General features: G+C 35.3%; 2 protein-coding genes across 13 annotated transcripts in view; one reads left to right on the top strand and one right to left on the bottom strand.

The window, feature by feature from the left end:
* The window catches only part of LOC106883641 (DNA topoisomerase 2-alpha), a 77,823-nt gene extending 70,925 nt beyond the window's left edge, over nucleotides 1-6,898 (bottom strand). For 7 of the 12 annotated variants that reach the window (XM_089356309.1, XM_089356314.1, XM_089356313.1 and 4 more), the window contains exon 1: nucleotides 5,727-6,898. In XM_089356309.1, the coding sequence (XP_089212435.1) occupies nucleotides 5,727-5,756 (30 nt within the window). In that variant the 5' untranslated portion in view covers nucleotides 5,757-6,898. Of the gene's footprint in view, nucleotides 1-5,441; nucleotides 5,509-5,726 lie in introns of those variants that run through there. The other 5 variants (XM_089356310.1, XM_089356315.1, XM_089356319.1 and 2 more) reach the window with 1 other exon arrangement.
* A 103-nt stretch (nucleotides 6,899-7,001) lies between these two features.
* Nucleotides 7,002-20,000, top strand: part of LOC106882797 (ubiquitin-conjugating enzyme E2 G2) — an 85,864-nt gene continuing 72,865 nt past the window's right edge. The window contains exon 1 of the mRNA XM_052970034.2: nucleotides 7,002-7,189. Coding sequence (XP_052825994.1) covers nucleotides 7,147-7,189 — 43 coding nt within the window. The 5' untranslated portion in view covers nucleotides 7,002-7,146. The remainder of the gene's footprint in view (nucleotides 7,190-20,000) is intronic.

Below are 20,000 nucleotides of genomic sequence, written 5' to 3'. Positions count from 1 at the left end.
TGTATATACCTTCATGAGATGAATTAAAAAGATAACTAATCCAGTACATTTCATATCATTATGTCGCAAATATTTACAAGATCAAAGAAATATATTTAATTGATAGAATTTCTAACACCATAAGCAGTAGAAACTAACCCTAAATATATTTGGGGAAATATTTCCAAGACAAAACGTGTCATCTTAGTTAAAATCTTTACTGCAGTCAGAAACCATGTCTTTTGTTATTTTTAACCAGACGGTGTAAATATCTGAATTTAATCCTTTGATGGCTTAGATTTGGGAATTGATTAAAAAAAAACCTACAACACTATATGATTACTTGTGCATATTAACCACTTTACAGTTGAGATTGCAGCGAAAACAGAATGAGACTTAACGAAGCCAAAAGGGCGAAGCACCTGTTCTCTTCAAAATTCTTCTGATATATTACAATCAAAATTGTCACTGTATGTTTTAAATCTTCACAAAAAGGTAAACATTGAACAAAATTAAAGTAGTAAAACCAGTCTGATTAACAATTTCAGGAAATTTCGACCGAGATATAATTTTAATTTTCTTTTCTCAAATGTAAAAAAAAAAGTTGGAATTTAAATGCCTGGTTTTTACAGAGTTAATTCCCTTGCATTTTCTGATTTGTCTGAACAGCAAATATTTGAGTAAAGCGGGCACCTAACACATGTATAAAACAAGCCGTTTTCTTTCTTTCCTAATAACAATCACAACAATGAAAACACACCACATATTAGAAATATATTTTCAAATAAAATATTTAAAAACAAAAATACTACAAATAAGAATCAAGCTATAGTAAACTGAAAAAATTCTCAAAATAATCGCTACATTTATTTTCAGAAACGATAAAAACAGAGAACACTTGATTTTTTTTTTTTCCTTTTTCTTAATCAGCATCAGTTATTACCTATTCGTGAAAGGTATAAGCAACATAATCGCTGAATGAAATCTGAACCCAATTTAATCTTCGGTATTTATACTTGAAACACGAGGACAAAACGACTTCATCTTGTTCCTACAGCAGTCCATTTTTTTTTTTTTAAGGAACAGAGTAATTGGTAAAGATAGTTTACAATTAACATTCAAATGAAGCATTAAGGACTGCATCTAAAACCTTTCTTGCTTACTACAGACAGATTTCAAAATCTAAAATACAATAACTATGGTATATAGCATTTACTCAAGATTTTCTAAACTGCAGCATACCTATACACACACACAAAAAGTAAAATATTCAAAATAGTTAATCTATAAACTCGTATACATTTATATATGATTTATACATTCCTTTTTCAAACCATTCAAAGAAATCACGGTATTTAACCAACAAAGAGTTATTTTTCCAAAATATCCATTCGAAATCTAAGACATTGGTCTCAATTAAAAATAGAGAGAGATCGTATACGAGAAAATAACGTAAATGTTTTGTATATCCGGTTGTTCTATTTTTCATAGTAATAATTGCAATTAATGTTTTACTAGTTCCACATACAATGAAAAATATTTAAGCAAGTGTTGATCTATTTACATAAAAAACACACGACCTCAATTTAGAGGGGAAAGGGCAGACGATTACATCGATCCCACTCAATTATATTTAATCGACTTCAGAATGATGTAAGGCAAAGTTCACCTCGTCCAACTCATTAACGTAAACAGCCAGAACAAAAATCACAAAGCATTTTATCCGTCAATCATGGTTATGCCAACCACATATGTATAAATTTAATTAGGGTACTTCTATCACAAAATTCAACCTCTAATTCCTCTTCATACCTCAATTTATATATATATATATCTATATATATATATATATATATACAATTGCAGCGTGGAAGGTGTTTATAAGCCATTTAAAATAACACACAAAAAAAGTAAAATCTTGTGTTATTTTAAATGGCTTATAAACACCTTCCACGCTGCAATTGTTTTCGTTCCTGCACACGATCTCAGATCAGGTCACTTGCTATGCAAGTACATCTCCGCAATATATATATATATATATATAAATCTCCTCCGGGTCAGTGCGTCACTAGAAAAACCAGGACAGGACACACCCACATTCCCAAACTTCGTATAAACTACGTTCAATGTTTATTATTTATACTGGGCCAGCACTGATTGTCGATCGTATCGATTCCAGTATTTACTTTATCGACATCGAAACGTTACTGGAAGACAACTGGCCTAAATCGGGGCTCGAATTCAGACAGTAAAGGGACGTAACCATACGGTAGGCAAGTATTTTGGTCAGATGCTCTACAGATTCTGCCATACACAACAACTTTGATCAATGAATAAATGAAATCCGGGGGGAAATTCAATCTAATTAGCTACACAGCATCTCCCCCAAAATGGCTGGCCTTCTGCCTGTATTAGAAATTATTCTATGTAATATAGAAATACACTGAAGCAGCCGATAGTGTATGCAACTTTGTTGTCTTGAGACCTAACCAAAATATCAATGGAGTTTTTACCGAAGTAAATGGAAAGACAGAGGAGATAAAGAAACTGAATGTAAAAAACATGTCAACAGAAAATCTATTATAGAATAAAACTAATAGTGTCCTAATATGTCTCAATCAAGCATCAAAATTCGTTCTCTCGTTATTTTATAAGTTTAATTCATATATATAGTATATACGATCGCAATTATGTGTAGTAATATAATAGGATCGTTAATGAAATCATAAAGCGTTAACCATGGTGTAAGGTGTCCAGTGACTAAAACAAGTCTTACTGCACAAATTTTGAAAGATAAGAAACAAAACTTGTTACAGGAGAAAGGAAAAAGCTGTAACAAATTTCAAATTTTTGGTTAATGTTTAATGAATAAGTTTAAGGCAATTTATTCATCAGGTACGTTTAGACGTTTGTGGAGATTCAAAATTCGCGCTTCTTGATAAGGAAGGTAAGTAGGTCACTAAGCAGCCCAAAGATGGGCTGAGCTTCTAAATTTACAAATGTAGAATAAACACATATATATATATATATATATATATATATATATATATATATATATATATATATGTCCATGGCATATTCGATTCGATTTATTGGAGAAACGTAAATTCATTTAGAAGTATTACAATATTGTCGTCTTAATTAAAGCCGACGATCGGGGGCCCTTTAAAAAAATAATAAACCCACTTAACGATTTACACAATGTGCTTGTTGTTAAGAGGATTGTCTGATGCGTCTTCCATGCAAGGCGTGATATTCACTTTTGGTTGACGAAAGAAACTCCACGTCTCTTTTGATTGTGTTCTTCTTATATATATATATACATATATGTATATATATATATAACAAACAGTGTTGTTGGGATTTACGAAACGAAAACTGGCTCACAGTGTAAGATACGGTTTGGCCAGTTGATTTCCTCGCATTTTGTTGTCCGCCATTATATGTACATTAAACGAAAGATTGCCTACACCTGCAATCCTTCGTCGGTCGAGTTTCGGATCAGGACGTCTGTATTAAGCCAATTTCCTGTAATCAGTATATTCATTATGCCACGCAATTAATTATTTTAAAGTTTTTAATATATATCCTCATTTACGAAGGAGCTCCTATGCGATCGCTCGACTTACTAGAAATAGCAGCCAAATCTCCTCAAATGAGTGAAGAACAAAAAAAATCTATGTTTAAAACGTAAATGAGATCAGAACACCTGGGATTTAAAAACAAATGCGAAATAATTAAAATTCGCCCGCCCCCCCCCAAATTAAAAGATAAATTTGTTCATATTATTTTAGCAAATTATAAATGTTTTCATTATTTTCTTTAAAAAAATTTGGAGCGACAAGAGTGTTTTGTCTTGATCCCTACTCAAATATATCCTGTCGACTTAAAAGAAGACAGACACTCTAAACAATGTCTACAGAGGGAAATGGTCGCGGTTGAAACGATCTGAGCGTAGATCTTAATCAATAGGGGCTGATCTGAAGCTAAACAGACCAAAGGACTTTTTTAACCCAATATTTATATGCTTTTCTACATTGAGTTCAACTGTTAAAAACATATTACGCGTGTGTAAATATAACACACACGTAAACGATTCGCTCTAACATCGGAAGACATTAAAAATAGCAACAACATCGTTGAAGAAAGCTCAGAAACAGATATATATATATGTATGATCGAATCTTTTATCACCACTATTTCGTTTCTATCTCACTCTTTCAATGCCCCCTCAACCATTTACTCAAAAGTTCAAGCATTGAAGACTAAATAATTGTAAAATTTGGACCGTTTGTCCAAATAAAACTTGAGGCAAAATATCTATTTTTATGATTTAACATTGTTTCAAGTGAAAAAATTAGTGAAGAGCTGGGAATACCTTATCTTTTAAATTTGACAAAAACCCAAGATCTCGTTCAAAATTGTTTAAATTGTAATAGATAGCCATGCAAAAAGAATTATTAGATCATCCTTAACATCAATTAGTTCATATGTTCTTTTAAAACAAGAATTACTTAACGATTATCCGGAGATTTGGATAAACTGTTGATGACCGTTTGAGCTGTTATCATAAATCGCGGCCAACATCTCCCTGAAAATCAGTCTTAGGAAAGGACACATTGCATAACCGATGACCCTCCTTCATATTACGACTGTAAATGAAATAGATGAACATAATTAAATAAAGGAGAAAAATCTTCAAGTATACAGTGCCCTTTAACCCCTAATAGAGCAGTATTTGAATCGGGCTGCTTCGTCATTTATACAAGAAATTGGCGCCGTTACTATTAGATCAAGCTATACTAGATCTTTTAAAAGGCATTCTTTCGGTACCTCTCAGGACTGTCAAAATTCGATCAAATACTCTTGTTTATTTCTTTAGAAGCTCTAACTTTTAACTGTCAATCTATCATTGTTAACTGGTTTATGACTGCAATTTCTTCTCGGATACCAACCGTTAATATGAAGGGGTCACCGATACAGTACTAAGGCAGAATGGATAGTTATGATTAGAATGCATCTGATCTTCATAAAACTGCTCGATCAGAGCTGACTTGCGACAATTAAAAAAATGCAAATCTTCATGTGATTTTTTTTCTTTTTAATAAAGACATGCATTCATTATTATTTGAATGTATTTAAGCGTTTGATTCAGCCATTTTTTAAAGTGTAAATTTAAATTCAATGACAGTTGAATCTGATCGGTCGTCGTTTGAGTTTGTTTCTACGAGTGAAGATAGTAAGTTTACATAATAATAATAATGAAATTACATTGATTAGATCGAAGTTATTCAATTAAAAAAAATTATAAACAGATGACAGCTTTTGATCTCATTGAATCAATTGTCTCTCTTCCCAGTCAAAAAAAAAAAAGAAATCGTAATCATGAATGAAGATCGAAAACAATTGAGATCTATAAATATATATCAGGTTACGAAGAAGTTATATTAAAACCCAATTACCTTCAGAGGTGAGCTCGCCATGGTTGGATTTAATAAACTATAAGCATTAAAAAACAAAACAAGCAACAATCGGTGAATTAGGGGATTTAAATTAAGCGCGCCGTTACTGACCAATCAAAACCGCAACAGAAGGTCACGCGGTGAAAGCAGCCAATTAGAAGAATAAACTGCGGTCACGTGGGTTGCTTTACATTATGGGTTGTAACAAAAAATGAGAACAGAAAAGAAAGGAAGAAATGAAGAAACAATGAGAAGGAAATCATTTTTTGGTAAATAATAGCTTACCTCCCATTTAACATCGTCATTAGCCATCATATAATATCTCAACTCGATAATAAATTCTTCTGTGGTAGATCCGAGCTTTAAAAGCAATATGAATGTTGAAATTTCAGATGAAGAACTTAAAAAATCTCACCGAATTAGGTGAAGTGAGAATTATAGGAGGAGGATAAAGAGAGAAATGGAAAAAAAAGAAAAATGAATAAAAGATATGGTTTATCTTCCTGATTCGTATGAAGTGCTTTGCTGCCTTCAGTGAGAAAGCCTCCTTGATTGACTGCTAGGTTTGTTTATGTGCTTCATCGACATGAGATCGTCACTAAAACTAGATACACTATTGTGTGTATTAGTATTATGTTTACAAAAACATGTTTAGTAACAACAACACCATCGAGTTTCGTTTCGTTCGCACACAAGTTTTATATTAACAAGAAAGAAAACCCCGAAAACATCCAAGTCGAAAGATGATGCATAGAGATGTTGAGATGATAATCCGATTATATATATATATGGATATATAAATATAATATGTTTTGGTTGTTTTTTTTTCTTTCTTGCTTAAATAAATCTTGTATGCAGATATTTAAATAAACGATGAATTAATTTTAAATATAATGAAATTATTAAAAGAAAAATGTCAGTTTCGTTTTTCTGTTATGAAGATGTGATTTTTTTTTTCCGGCAATAAGAATGACTTATCTAAATGATAGAGTTTGTTCGTGTTTGTAGATGAAGATATCTCGAATTAAATGAGGATTCTTCCACGACGAATTAGTCGTCCTGCGTCTTCGGTTCTTATTCACAATATACAACCACTACTCCAGTCTTCTTTTTGCTCGAACTGGGAAACCAAATTTCCTCCCAGAATAGATAATTAGTCGATGAAAAATTAAATAGATTTCTGTAAGAGCCGCCTCCGGCCATCGATACGTCCTTTTAGGAAGTTTAGGGTTTTCGATTGTTCAAAAACCGGTGCAATCAATGGAAGTTTTCGCGTTGAGGGAACTATATTCCAATCTTTTTTTTTTCTTTTTAGTTTTCCCTCTCAATTTTTCCTTTTCCGTTGCAGCGAATACGGGAAAACAGAGTATTACGCTTAGGAATCTGCTCATACGTCTCTTAACAGACGAAGACACAAAATCACCGGCTCTTCGATTACACAGCTAATGCGCCGTTGTGACTGCGTTCTAAAAGCTCGATGCTGATTGGCCAGTAATTTAAACATATTTCCAAACTGACTAATCACCATCTCGCTCTTACTCGACGACTGCGGTTGTACTTCCTATTTGTAATGGCGGTGTCACGGTGATGTCCGTGCTCTTGTTACAAATAGGTTGTTTAAGATTTACACTGACGACACATCGACAGGCGTAAACAAGGAATGAAATTTTGAAGAGAGAAAAACAAATTTGATAACAAGTGAAAAATGGCAGGATCTGCTCTGAGACGTTTGATGGCGGAATATAGGCGTAAGTACATTCCGTTGTCATTTTGTCACGTAAGCTTCGTCAAGTCTTTAATTGTTATTTAAGTTTTAACAATTAATAGATATCTTTATTACGCTTATAAACACGATCTTCTGTTTACCAAGTCATTTTTCTGATATCTTAAGGAATTAAATATAAATGGCTGTATTTTCTTCATCCAGTTCAGTGGCTTTAAGTACATATTGATAACATCGTATTGGCCGAATAAACTACTTAATTCAATAATTTTAAATTATTGCCAATTTATAATGTTATCTTTCATACTGACTTCTTTTTCTTAAGGTAATCTTATAGATTGTCCCGTATCATGAGTTACATTTTACTTCTGTTAACTCAAAGACGTCTGGATTCTAGATTCCTTGCACCATACAAAATCTCTATCTTTGAATTGTATTAAAAAAAATTTTTTAATCATCAAAAAAAAAAAGGTTTATTGTGAACTGTTTAAATAAATCTGCGATTCCTTTGCAGCTTGGGATCTATGTGTTTCCAAAAGTTAGAATTTAATATTCACCTGTTAGTTCTGACTCTTTCACTTTCAGCATTTGTATCCAACAAATTTTTGGAATCAAATCTATGTTTATGCTTTTAATTTCTGAAATGAAGTTTTATTATTATCAAATCAACATCCCTAATTTTGCTTGTTATCATCTAGCAAAACATTCAGCTGTTCATGTAAAAAAAAAAAATAATAATATTGCACATCCCTGTGCTGTAAGTTTTTGCTTACATTTAATAATCTTCCTCCGATTTCTCTCAAGTTATCTTTTATATATCCTATCCACAAAAGAGACTAATTCCATTAGTGACCCTTCATTTCACAAATAACTTCAATCAATCTATTATTATTTAGTAATAAATAAACAATCCATGTTGACCCAAGTTGGGCTTTAAAAATCATCTCAAGGGTGGATAACTCTTTTATTTTGAATATTTTCACTTTAATAAACAAACTCATTTTCATTTGAGTCGGGTGAGGTTTTCTGATTTCCTCCGAGTCAAGCTAGATTTTTCCACATTCTATACTTAAAACTAGACTTCTTTTGTTGTAACCTGTTCTATTTATTATTTGTGAAATATCAGTCTATTGTCTTTATTCTTTTACTTGTTTCAGTCATTGGACTACGGCCATGCAGGGGTACGGTCAATCGAATCGACTCCCACTACTTACATTTAAGTCTGGTACTTACTCTATCGGTCTCTTTTTTTTTTTTTTGCCAAACAGTTAAGTTGCGGGTTGAAAACAAACCAACACCGTTTGTCAAGCGGTGAAATACGAGTATAAAGATGCACAAACACACACATACTACGGGCTTCCTCACAGGGATGAAGTAAAAAGTGTAAATTTACAATATAATAGTGAGTGCAGGTGTGGCTGTGTGGTAAGAAGTTTTCTTCCCAACCACATGATTCCAGGTTCACTCCCACTGCATGGTACGGTGAGCAAGTGGTAAACTTAAAGAAGCCCGTTGTTTGTGTGTTACTTTCTCCATGCCTTGACTTCATGCGGTAGCTGTAAACGAATGTCACAGCCATGCAAGCAGTGTCCTTTGTTTCCAATCTTCTGCAGGAGCATTGGGGGGAAATATTACCTTACTTGGGAACAGGTGATGGTGGGCAACAGGAAGGGCATCCTGCCTCGACAAATTCCATCCTATCCATGTGAGTATAGAAAAGTGGACGTGAAAATGGTGATGATAAATGGGAGCCTGTGTGTGTACAGACAATGTTTTTTGAGTATTAAGGAAACGTGTTATTTTGAAGGAGTGGCTATGTGGTAAGTAGCTTGCTTACCAACAACATGGTCCCTGGTTCAGTCCCACTGCGTGGCATCTTGGGCAAGTGTCTTCTACTTTAGCCTCGGGCCGACCAAAGCCTTGTGAGTGGATTTGGTAGACGGAAACTGAAAGAAGCCTGTCGTATATATGTGTATATATGTATGTGTTTGTATGTCTGTGTTTGTCCCCCCAACATAGCTTGACAACCGATGCTGGTGTGTTTATGACCCCGTAACTTAGCGGTTCGGCAAAAGAGACCGATAGAATAAGTACTAGGCTTCCAAAGAATAAGTCCTGGGGTCGATTTGCTCGACTAAAGGCGGTGCTCCAGCATGGCCACAGTCAAAAGTCTGAAACAAGTAAAAGAGTAAAAGAATATTGGTTTAGGGGTAATTGCATTGGTCATGTGTGGAAGCTGTGAAGAATTAATTATTAATAGTTTGTATGTCATAGAGTCTGTAACTCTTGAATACTATGTGCTCTTTATCTTAACACGCCCATACACTTATATGTGCTAACTGACTGGAAGTGAAATTAGCCATTGCCAGTTCTTCTTACTTGATTGTAGCATTTGTCTCTGAAAATTTAAGAAATGGAAATATTTCTCTTATGTTTCCTCAGCTTTCTAACAAATTATTTGTTTACACCTTACTATACTCTTTTTACTTGTTTCAGTCATTTTGATTGTGGCCATGCTGGAGCACCGCCTTTAGTAGAGCAAATCAACCCCAGGACTTATTCTTTGTAAGCCTAGTATTTAATCTATTGGTTTCTTTTGCCGAACCACTAAATTACAGGAACGTAAACAGACCAGCATCGGTTGTCAAGCGATGTTGAGGAGACAAACGCAGACGCACAAACATACACACACATACATATATATATATATACATACACATATATATATACACATATATACGACGGGCTTCTTTCAGTTTCCGTCTACCAAATCCACTCACAAGGCTTTGGTCAGCCCGAGGCTATAGTAGAAGACACCTGCCCAAGGTGCCACGCAGTGGGACTGAACCCGGAACCATGTGGTTGGTAAGCAAGCTACTTACCACACAGCCACTCCTACACCTATAAAAAATTTATTTTTTATATTAGAAATTCTTGATTGTATTTGAATGACTGAGTTCAACTGAATTTTTATTACTATTTTTTTCAGCTTATCTAAAAGTGATCGAAGGATTTCTGACTTACTGTAGGCTGATTGCATGGGGTCATTTCAATGACTATAAAGGTTTGCGTCAGAAATTTCTAGTGAGGCTATTATCAAAAGTGTTTATGAAATCTGTCTTCCAGTTGTTTGTTGAGCTTGAGTTTTTGTCTCGTCTTCATCATCATCATCATCATCATAATCATTGTTTTAACGTCTACTTTTCAGAATTTCATTGAGACAGATTTTTATGACAAGAGGCCCCTCCCATCACCACCACTCATGTGCTTCAAACCAAGTTAATATTTCCTCGTAGCCTGAACATATGCAATCATGAGGAGACATTACCTTGCTTGGAAACAGGTAGATATTGGTGACAGGAAGGGCATTTCACTGTAGAAAATCTGCCTCAACAGCGAGATGCCTTTCCTGTCACCAACCATCACCTGTTTCCAAGCAAGCTAATGTTTCTCCATGACCAGATATGTCTACAGAGAAGCCAGTCAAGAGGGAATTGAAAATTCGAAACACATAGCTCTTTTTCTTTCTTTTTTTTTTTTTCTCCATTCACTTTTGTCAATGCATCTGTTCTACAAATGCAATTTAAATTCTCCAAGCTTGTGTCCTATTAGCCAATTCATATTTCATATCTTTTTTTTTATATATATAAATATATCCCCCCCCCCACTCCTCTCAGCCATTTCATGTTCTCTCGCGGTCACTTGCTACAGCCATATCTTCTCCATCTCAACATCTCTGCTCACACTCTTATGGAGCATCCCCCTCTACATTTCCAACACCATCTCTTTGTCTCTCTCTCTCTCACTCTGACTGTCTTTAACTTTCACTAATTCTCTCTCTCTCTCTCTCCTTCTCCTGGGGTAGCCAAATATCCCTTCTATAGAAAGACGACTATCTCTGTCCTTCTATTATACTCTAACCTGGCTCACAGCCACTTCTCTCAGCTGAGAGGTCTTTCTCTTCTAAGCTACTTGGCAACCCCTCCGGTACCATGTACACAGCACCTGTTCCAGTGCCACATAAATTGCACCTGTGCTGGTGCTATATAAAATGCACCCAGTACACCCTGTGAAGTGGTTGGTGTTAGGAAGGGCATCCATCCATAGAAACTATGCCAAAGCAGATGACTGGAGCCTGGTGCAGCTCTCCAGCCTTGCCAGCTCCTATTGAACCATCCAACCCATACTAGCATGGAAATGGACGTTAAATGATGATGATGATGAGTGGATATTCAGTTTTTAATTTCTCTTTATAGTATCTAACTATTTGGTCTTAAATTAGTTTTCTAAGTTATTAGCATTATTAGAATTAAAACTAAGGCAGTGAGCTGGCAGAATCTTTAGCACGCCGGGCAAAATGTTTAGTAGTATTTCGTCTGCTGCTTCGTTCAGAGTTCAAATTCCGCCTAGGTCGACTTCGTCTTTCATCCTTTCGGGGTTAATGAAATAAGTACCAGTTATGCACTGGGATCAATATAATTGACTAGCCCCCTTACTCCCAAAAGTTTTCAAGGCTTTGTGCCTAGAGTAGAAATAATTATTAGAATTAAAACTGAAGCAAAAATTAGTTTGATATTTTAAATAGTATTTGTTAATAATTTACAAAGGAAAAAAAATGTATGCTGATTTCATTAGGATTCTCTGATGACTTGCAAAGTAAAAGTGAAAGAAAAATCAGTTTTAAATGAGTTGTATTTATAAGACATTTTAATATCTTCAAGAAGTGCTCAGCTAATTAAATTTAATCACAAAATTAATTAGTGGTTTGTTTGTGATTACAATTTGACATCAATGTGCTTTGTTTTGAATTGTGCATGATATTCAGATATAATTAAGACTTCTGCTTTTTTTTTTCTTTTTGGAATAAAGATTTACTAAGAATAAGAGAACACTGGTTTGTGAATTAATCACTTGCATTAAATATTCTGATTTAATTTAGCTGTGTATCTTGGTCTTAGAATACATACACGGTGTGCCTACTTGATATGGTGGAGTCTCCTGTTGTAAGCATTTGATGAAGTTTCCACAACTTGTTGCTGAACAATCTGCACGGATGATTTGTTTCTACTGATCAAGTGTTTCTGCTCTACGTATTCTCGCTCTCTCTCCATCAAATTGACATTGCTTGTACAAGTGCATGGTGTGCCACACGTCAGTTGTCGAAGTGGTTGCAGGGCTACATTGAGACGAATTGTTTGGCTCAAGAACACAATACACTGCCTGATCCAAGAATCGAAACTTTGATTTTGCGATTGTGAGTGCAGCAATCTAACTACTAGGCTAGACCAATGCTTGTCATAAAGGGCAGGCCATTAAAAGGAGTGATGACAAGTAGGTCCTCCTGTCATAAAATACTACTTCAGAATAACTATCCAAACCCATGCCTGCATGGAAGAGTGGATGTAAAACATTGCTGATGATAAAAAGCCTTTTGTCGTCTACTGTTATATTATAATTATTCCTCTCATCAAGCATATCCAACCACAAAGAAATTAGGCTTATATCTAGTTTGTTTGATTAATTAAATGATTAAATTTTCACTCTGGTTCCATGAAAATTATTTTTTTTGTCATGTAAAATAAATTTTAAAACTCTCATCTTTTGTTTCATTTTGTTTTCTTCCTTCTGAAATTAAAAAATTTTTTTAGCAACTAATGGGTGATCTGTAGATTATATATATGTGTGTGAAATCAGTCACCCACAGTGAAATGTAGTAGAAATATATGTTTTGCTAAAAAAATGTGAAGTTACAAACAAAAAAATGAAATACACTCACATAGCAGACATGGTCATCTGTTTAAATGGTTTGTGTCTCAGTTGCATTGTTCTGGTTTTAATTTCACTTAGCAACACTTTGGGCAATTGCCTTCTACTGAGCTGCAAGTCAATCCAAAATTTGTGAGTGAAATTGGTTAAATGGAAACTAAGATCTTTTCATTTTGCACCAGATCCAAACTTAAGCTTTTTTTTAATATTTAATATTTCTACACGTGTAAGTTTTCCTGCTGTATGTGAAAATCACAATCGTCTTTTTTGAAGAAATTAATCAAGTTACAAACCTTTAGAGATTGGAACTATTTTCTGGAATTACCATGTGTTCCCTTAGCAAGAGACCTATACGTCATCATCATGCCTTCCATGCTGGCATGGGTTGGGAGGCTATACCAGGCTCCACTCTAATCTGGCAAGGTTTCTACAGATCAGATTGGAGCCTGGTGCAGCTTCCTGGCTTGCCAGTCCTCAGTCAAACTGTTCAACCCATGCCAGCATGGAAAACTGACATTAACGATGATGTATAGGTCTCTTGCTAAGGGAACACATGGTAATTCCAACATCCAGTATTTTGTGATTGGCTGAAATTCTGAAAAAAAAAAATTTCCAATCTCTAAAGGTTTGTAACTTTATTAATTTCTTCAAAAAGAGGGTTCTATAGTCGGTTATTGGAATCAGTTTGAAAAGCTACACCTGTCGTGATTTAACGTCCTTCTGTGCTAGCATGTGTTGGATGGTTTGATAGGAGCCCAGCAAACCAGAGGACTGTGCAAAATCCCATCGTCTGCTTTGGTATGGTTTCTACGGCTGGATGCTCTTCCTAACATCAACCACTTTATAGAGTGTACTGGGTGCATTTTACATAACGCCAGCACTTGTGAGGTCACCAAGTAACTTGCAAGGAAAAACTCCTCAAATGAGGCTGAGGGGAGGTGGTTTTATGCCAGATGATGTGAGGTTACACTATGATAGAGGGATAGGAACAGGCATCTTGTTGTAGACAAGATACACAGTTACCCTAGTTAGAAAAGGGTGGTGAAGATGTGTTAGTTACAGGAAGGTGAATATAAGTGGTACAGAGGATTGGGCAGAGTGAGTGTGAGATAGAAGGATGAGTGGTTAGGGAAGTTTTTGTCAGGGTTTGGTTGCGTGCAAGAGCAATTTTAATTCTCATTTTTGCATGCATTGACAATTTTTTCAAGCACAACAAATTTTTTAAAATTTCAAATCTGGTATGAGGAAGTTTATTGAAAGGGCTGTATCTTGTAGATTTCATTGACCATCCTTTTTAACACCCCTCTTTGGGTCCTTGAATGACTTAGTGGAGTACTCTATATTTCAAGCATTGTTACCAAGTTCAGATTCCCACAATTTGTCAAAAGCATTGGTCTCCTTCCTGACTTAGCCACACAAACAGTTATTTATATATAGTTTCAGGCATCCACCATAAGGTGCAGTCCTTGTGGTTTAGGGGCTTGTATATCTCAATGCCCTGAAAGCTATACTAGTAGAGTGCAAGCTCCTGGAGGGGCCTCCCATGCTGGACAAGTCAAAGGATATAGGCCCAACTAATATGGACTAGTTCTTCCCTGAAATAAAAATGGGTTTGCATAGGGCCAACACCCCTACCTAGAGAAAACAAAGTTACGGAAGCATCAATGACATATCAAAACCAACAAGGTCTGGAAGAAGAGGGTTTTCCCTCAGGGAAACATGATGCAGTACAGCAAAATTCAAAAGGAAGCTGTAAGGGAAAGGCAAAGAATCCAACTGGAGAGAATCGGAAAAGACAACCCTGAGTTGAGAACAGTTAAGCAAAGTCATCAATGGCTTATGCTCTGTAGGGAGTGAAGGGTTTAATTAAGAGATGCACACATGGCTATGCAGTTATGAAGTTTGATTTGCAAAAGTTTGGTCTCAGGTTCAATACCACCGTGCAAGTGTCCTATTGTACCTCCCAAGATTTTAAGATTAATGCTTTTCAGTGAATTCAGTAAGCAGAAACACTGTGAAATCCAGTTGTGTGTGTATGTATATATAGATATACTTACAGAATCATGTTAATGATTTTTATCAAGTGGTCAGCATGAAATAAACCCTCATAGATAATTTTTATATACTAAACTTATAATTATATCAAAGGGTTTGGGAAAAGCCTTCTCCAACACGCTAAACATAGACAGGCCTACAATCAAAGGCTTTCCAAGCATGACAATGCCATCTTATTTTCAAATATAGTATATTTAGGACTATAATATCTAATATAATATTTTTTTTTTTAAAGTTGATTGGATGAATGCTACAGGCATGGCTGTGTGGTTAAGAAGCTTGCTTTGCAAACATGTGTTCTGGAGTTCAATCTCACTGCGCAGCACCTTGAGCAAGTTTTTTTCTTTTTTACTATAGCCCTTGACCAACTAATACGTTGTGAATGAATTTGGTTGATGGAAACTGTGTGGAAGCCCTTTGTATATGTGTTTGTCCTCTCCCCCCATCACCTGACAATTAGTGTTGGTTTGTTTACATTCATGTAACTTAGTTCAGCAAACAAGACCAATAGAATAAGTACCAGACTTCAAAGAAAAATTACAGGTCGATCCATTCACACTTCATGACAGTGCCCCAGCATGGCCAAATTCCAATGAGTGAAACGAGTAAAAGATAAAAGGTAAGAAGTTTCAGGTGTCTTATATCATGGTTTTTAACCATTTTCATTTTAGAGCTACTTTCCAAATTTACCAAACAATCGTGTCATATTTTCCCCATGACCAGACATGTTCTCGCTTATATAGGTTTGAGGTTCAATCCCAGTACACTGCACCTTGGACAAGTGTCATTTGTTATAGCCCTGAACCAACTCAATCCCTTGTGAGAAAATTTCATTGACAGAAACTGTGAAAGCAGCAAGCTGGCAGAAACGTTAGCACGCTGGGTGAAATGCTTAGCGGTATTTCATCTGTCCTTACGTTCTGAGTTCAAATTCCGCCGAGGTCGACTTTGCCTTTCATCCTTTCGGGGTCGATAAATTAAGTGCCAGTTACACACTAGGGTCGATGTAATCGACTTAATCCCTTGTTTGTCCCCTCTATATGTTAGCCCCTTGTGGGCAGTAAAGAAATAAGAAACTGAAAGGCCATTATATATATATATATATATATATATATATAAAACATACATAAAGTGGACATCCCTTTTGCTAGAAGACCACCTACGGTCTGACCACTAAGCCTCTTATGTTCTGGTGTTTGCTGAATTTTCTTGAGAACAATCTTTTCTTAGTGGTCAGGCCGTAGGTGGTCTTCTTCTAGCAAAAAGGATGTCCACTTAGTGGTCATCCCTTTTATATGTATGTAATATAATTTTTCTGACTCTTCAGATTTTTCAATATGCTAGGCTACTGGTTTAAATTGATATTAATCAAATTAATATTCAATTTTTCACCCTTATTATTTAAATTATATATATATGGAGGAGTGGCTGTGTGGTAAGTAGCTTGCTTACCAATCACATGTTTCCGGGTTCATTCCCACTGCGTGGCACCTTTGGCAAGTGTCTTCTACTATAGCCTCAGGCCGACCAAAGCCTTGTGAGTGGATTTGCTAGACGGAAACTGAAAGAAGCCCGTCGTATATATATATATATATATATATATATATATATATATATATATATGTGTGTGTGTTTGTGTGTCTGTGTTTGTCCCCCCACCATCGCTTGACAACCGATGCTGGTGCGTTTTCGTCCCCGTAACTTAGCGGTTCGGCAAAAAGAGACCGATAGAATAAGTACTAGGCTTACAAAAAAATAAGTCCTGGAGTCGATTTTCTCGACTAAAGGCGGTGCTCCAGCATGGCCAAAGTCAAATGACTGAAACAAGTAAAAGAAAAAGAAGAAAAAAATGTGTGTGTGTCTTGGTGTCTGTTTGTCACCAACCCCACCACTTGACAGCCAGTGCTGGTTTGTTTACATTCCTGTAATCCAGCAGTTCAACAAAAGAGACTGATAGAATGAGTACCCCACTTAAAAAGAAATAACAAGTACTTATCAATTTCTTTGACTAAAATCCATCAAGGCAGTGCTCCAGCATGGCCATGGACCAGCGGCCAAAGCAAGTGAAAGAGAAAGATACTAATGATAAGAATCAGTGATCTGTGAAAGGCTCATGGTTTTTGGCGGGGGGGGGGGGGGGGGGGTTCTGTGAGTAACCCCCCCCCCCCCCCCCCCCGCCATTGCTAGGTCAACCAGAATCAGTCTGTCTGCTCTATTCTGACTTGTTTCTTTTTTAAAAACATAATTTCCACCCAGACATTGTACTTTTATCTATATTTCATGGCCTCCTTTGTGTGTGTATGTAATTAGATATCTGCACTAAATCGTTTGACTTCCTTCACTTTCTTTTTTTTTTTTTGTTTTCCTATTTTTTTTATAGCATTTCAGACTGAAATATCTTTTATTTATTTTTTTTTTTGTCATTAGACTGTGCCCATGCTGGGGCACCGCCTTGAAGAGTATTTTAGCCAAACAAATCGACTACCGTGTTTGTTATTTTTTATCTAAAGTCCGGTACTTATTTTATCAGTCTATTTTGCCAGACTGCTAAGTTACAAGGACATAAACAAACCAACACCAGTTGTCAATCAAGCAGTGGTGGGGGACAAACACAGAGACCAATACACACACACACATATATATCATCATCATCATTTAACGTCTGCTTTCCATGCTAGCATGTATATATATATATATATATATATATATATATATATATAGATATATATATATATACCAAATATGGGGGTTTAGTTCACAGGTAATCTAAACGATTAGGTACGCTAGCTAAGTGCTGTAACGGATTACTAGGGCTCCAAGGTTATGGCTGAGACGGTAGTTATGGAGCCATTGCAGATATCCGATATAGCAGAAATATAATTGTTAAAGAGGACAACAAACGTTAAGGCAGAGCAAACATCTCAAGTCATATACATTACTATTAAGTTCTCTACTATGTGGCATGGCCATCCAAAGCTTTGTGAGTGGATTTGATAGACAAAAGCTAAAAGAACTCTGTCATGATTTTAACATCCACTTTTCCATTGTCACATGGCTTAAACGGAACCGAAGGACACTGCTTGCATGAGAGTGACACTCGTTTACAAGTATCATGCAATGTGTCAAGGCAAAGAAGAAAGTAAAACACACACACACACACATATATATATAGATGACAGGCTTCCACAGTTTCCATCTACCAAATTCACTCAAGGATTTGATCAGCCTGAAGTTATTATAGAGGACACTTGCACAAGGTGCCACACAGTGGGACTGAACCTGATACCATGTGGTAGCAAAGCAAGCTTTTGACAACATAGTTCTGCCCATATCTTCAATTACATAATTGTAAAAGGTTGTTTGATTGACTCTCTTACTCCCAATGTTAACCTCAGTCTTTTAGCCTACCATCAGTTTTTTGTAACCTCAGTCTTTTAGCTTAACTCCATATTGTCTTGTATTGCTTTCATCCTCATCATTATCATCATCATCATCATCATCATAATTTAATGTCTGTTTTCCATGGGTTGAGTGGTTTGCCAGGAGTTGCCAAGGCCAGATTCCATCGTCTGTTTTGGCTTGGTCTCTATGGCTGGATGCCCTTCCTGACACCAATCACTTTATAGAGTGTACTGGGTGCTTTTTACATAGCACCACCAGTGCTTTTCATGTGGCACCAGCATCTGTGCTTTTTACGTGGCACCAGCACCAGTGCTTTCTACATGACACCAGCACCTGTGTTTTTTATGTGCTTTTATTCAATCTTCAACAAGCTCTGCCTTGAGAATTCTTTGTCTCAAGATCAACCCTACTAACACCATAATATTTCTCTGCTTGTATCAATTCACCTCACTTTGCTATAAATGAAGTCCTTCTCCCAACACCCAATACTAAACTGTATGCAAATGATTTTATTTAGAACTGCATCTATTTCAAAGTCACATCCAGCATATTTGTCTCTCCAGTTATTAATCTATTGAAGTTTGAAAGAAGTAAAAAAAAAAAATATATCTATATTTCTAATCCAGATTTACCGAAAGAACCTTCTAGCAATGAACTCTCCATTTCTACTTTTTTATTGTTATTTTACAATTTCTTTTTTTTTTCCCCCTTTTAATAAAGAAAAATAGCAAGTCGGAAGAAAGATATTTCACAGGCCACTAAGAAAGAAAAAAAATAATAGTATTGATTTTTCTTTCCATTACTTCAACATTTCTTCATATACACATCTTGTTTTTCGTTGCTCTGGCTTTAAATATCGCCCATTACAGCATATCTTATAGTTTTGATTTAATATTTAGTTGAATTTTTGCTTTGTAACCTCAATAAAATATATTTTCAATTACAAAATTTTCAATCATTTTTACAGAGTGTGTCTTTATTCCACACACTGCACCATATCATACTCTGTCTTCTGAGAATTTTTAAAGTTCATAAAATATCGTTCGAGATACTCTTCTGCTTTTTTGTCATTTCTCTATTGATATGACTATATATATATATATATATATATATAATGTTTTAATATTTTTCTTAGTCATTGTGATACTAATAACTTTGTGTAGGACTCAATATACGTATGCCTCTGGACAAGGTGTTAGTTGAGTACAGAAGGCACTCAATTATGAGTGTCCCCCACATCTTATAGTGGAAACGGCTGTAAGCTATTGGACTTCATAAGATAACCGTTTGTTTCTTTGTCATCTCTTTTCTTATATATATCATCATCATCATCATCATCATCATCATTTAACGTCCACCTTTCATGCTAGCATGATATATAAAAAGATTGACACACCAATATATATATATATATATATATATATATAATATATATATATATGTATGTAAGTATACCAATATATATATATATATATATATATATATATATATGCATACCTATATATAGATAGATTGATAGACCAATATATATATATATATGCACTCACTCAATTAGAGGTTAAATTAGCCTTATTAAGGAATGGTATCATCCAATGAATTACTGGTTCAATGCC

Source organism: Octopus bimaculoides, chromosome 8 (genome assembly GCF_046866305.1).
Source record: "Octopus bimaculoides isolate indiv1 chromosome 8, ASM4686630v1, whole genome shotgun sequence".
NCBI lineage: Eukaryota > Metazoa > Mollusca > Cephalopoda > Octopoda > Octopodidae > Octopus > Octopus bimaculoides.
The sequence above is the reverse complement of the archived record's forward strand: the minus strand, read 5'-3'. Positions and strand labels throughout refer to the sequence as shown.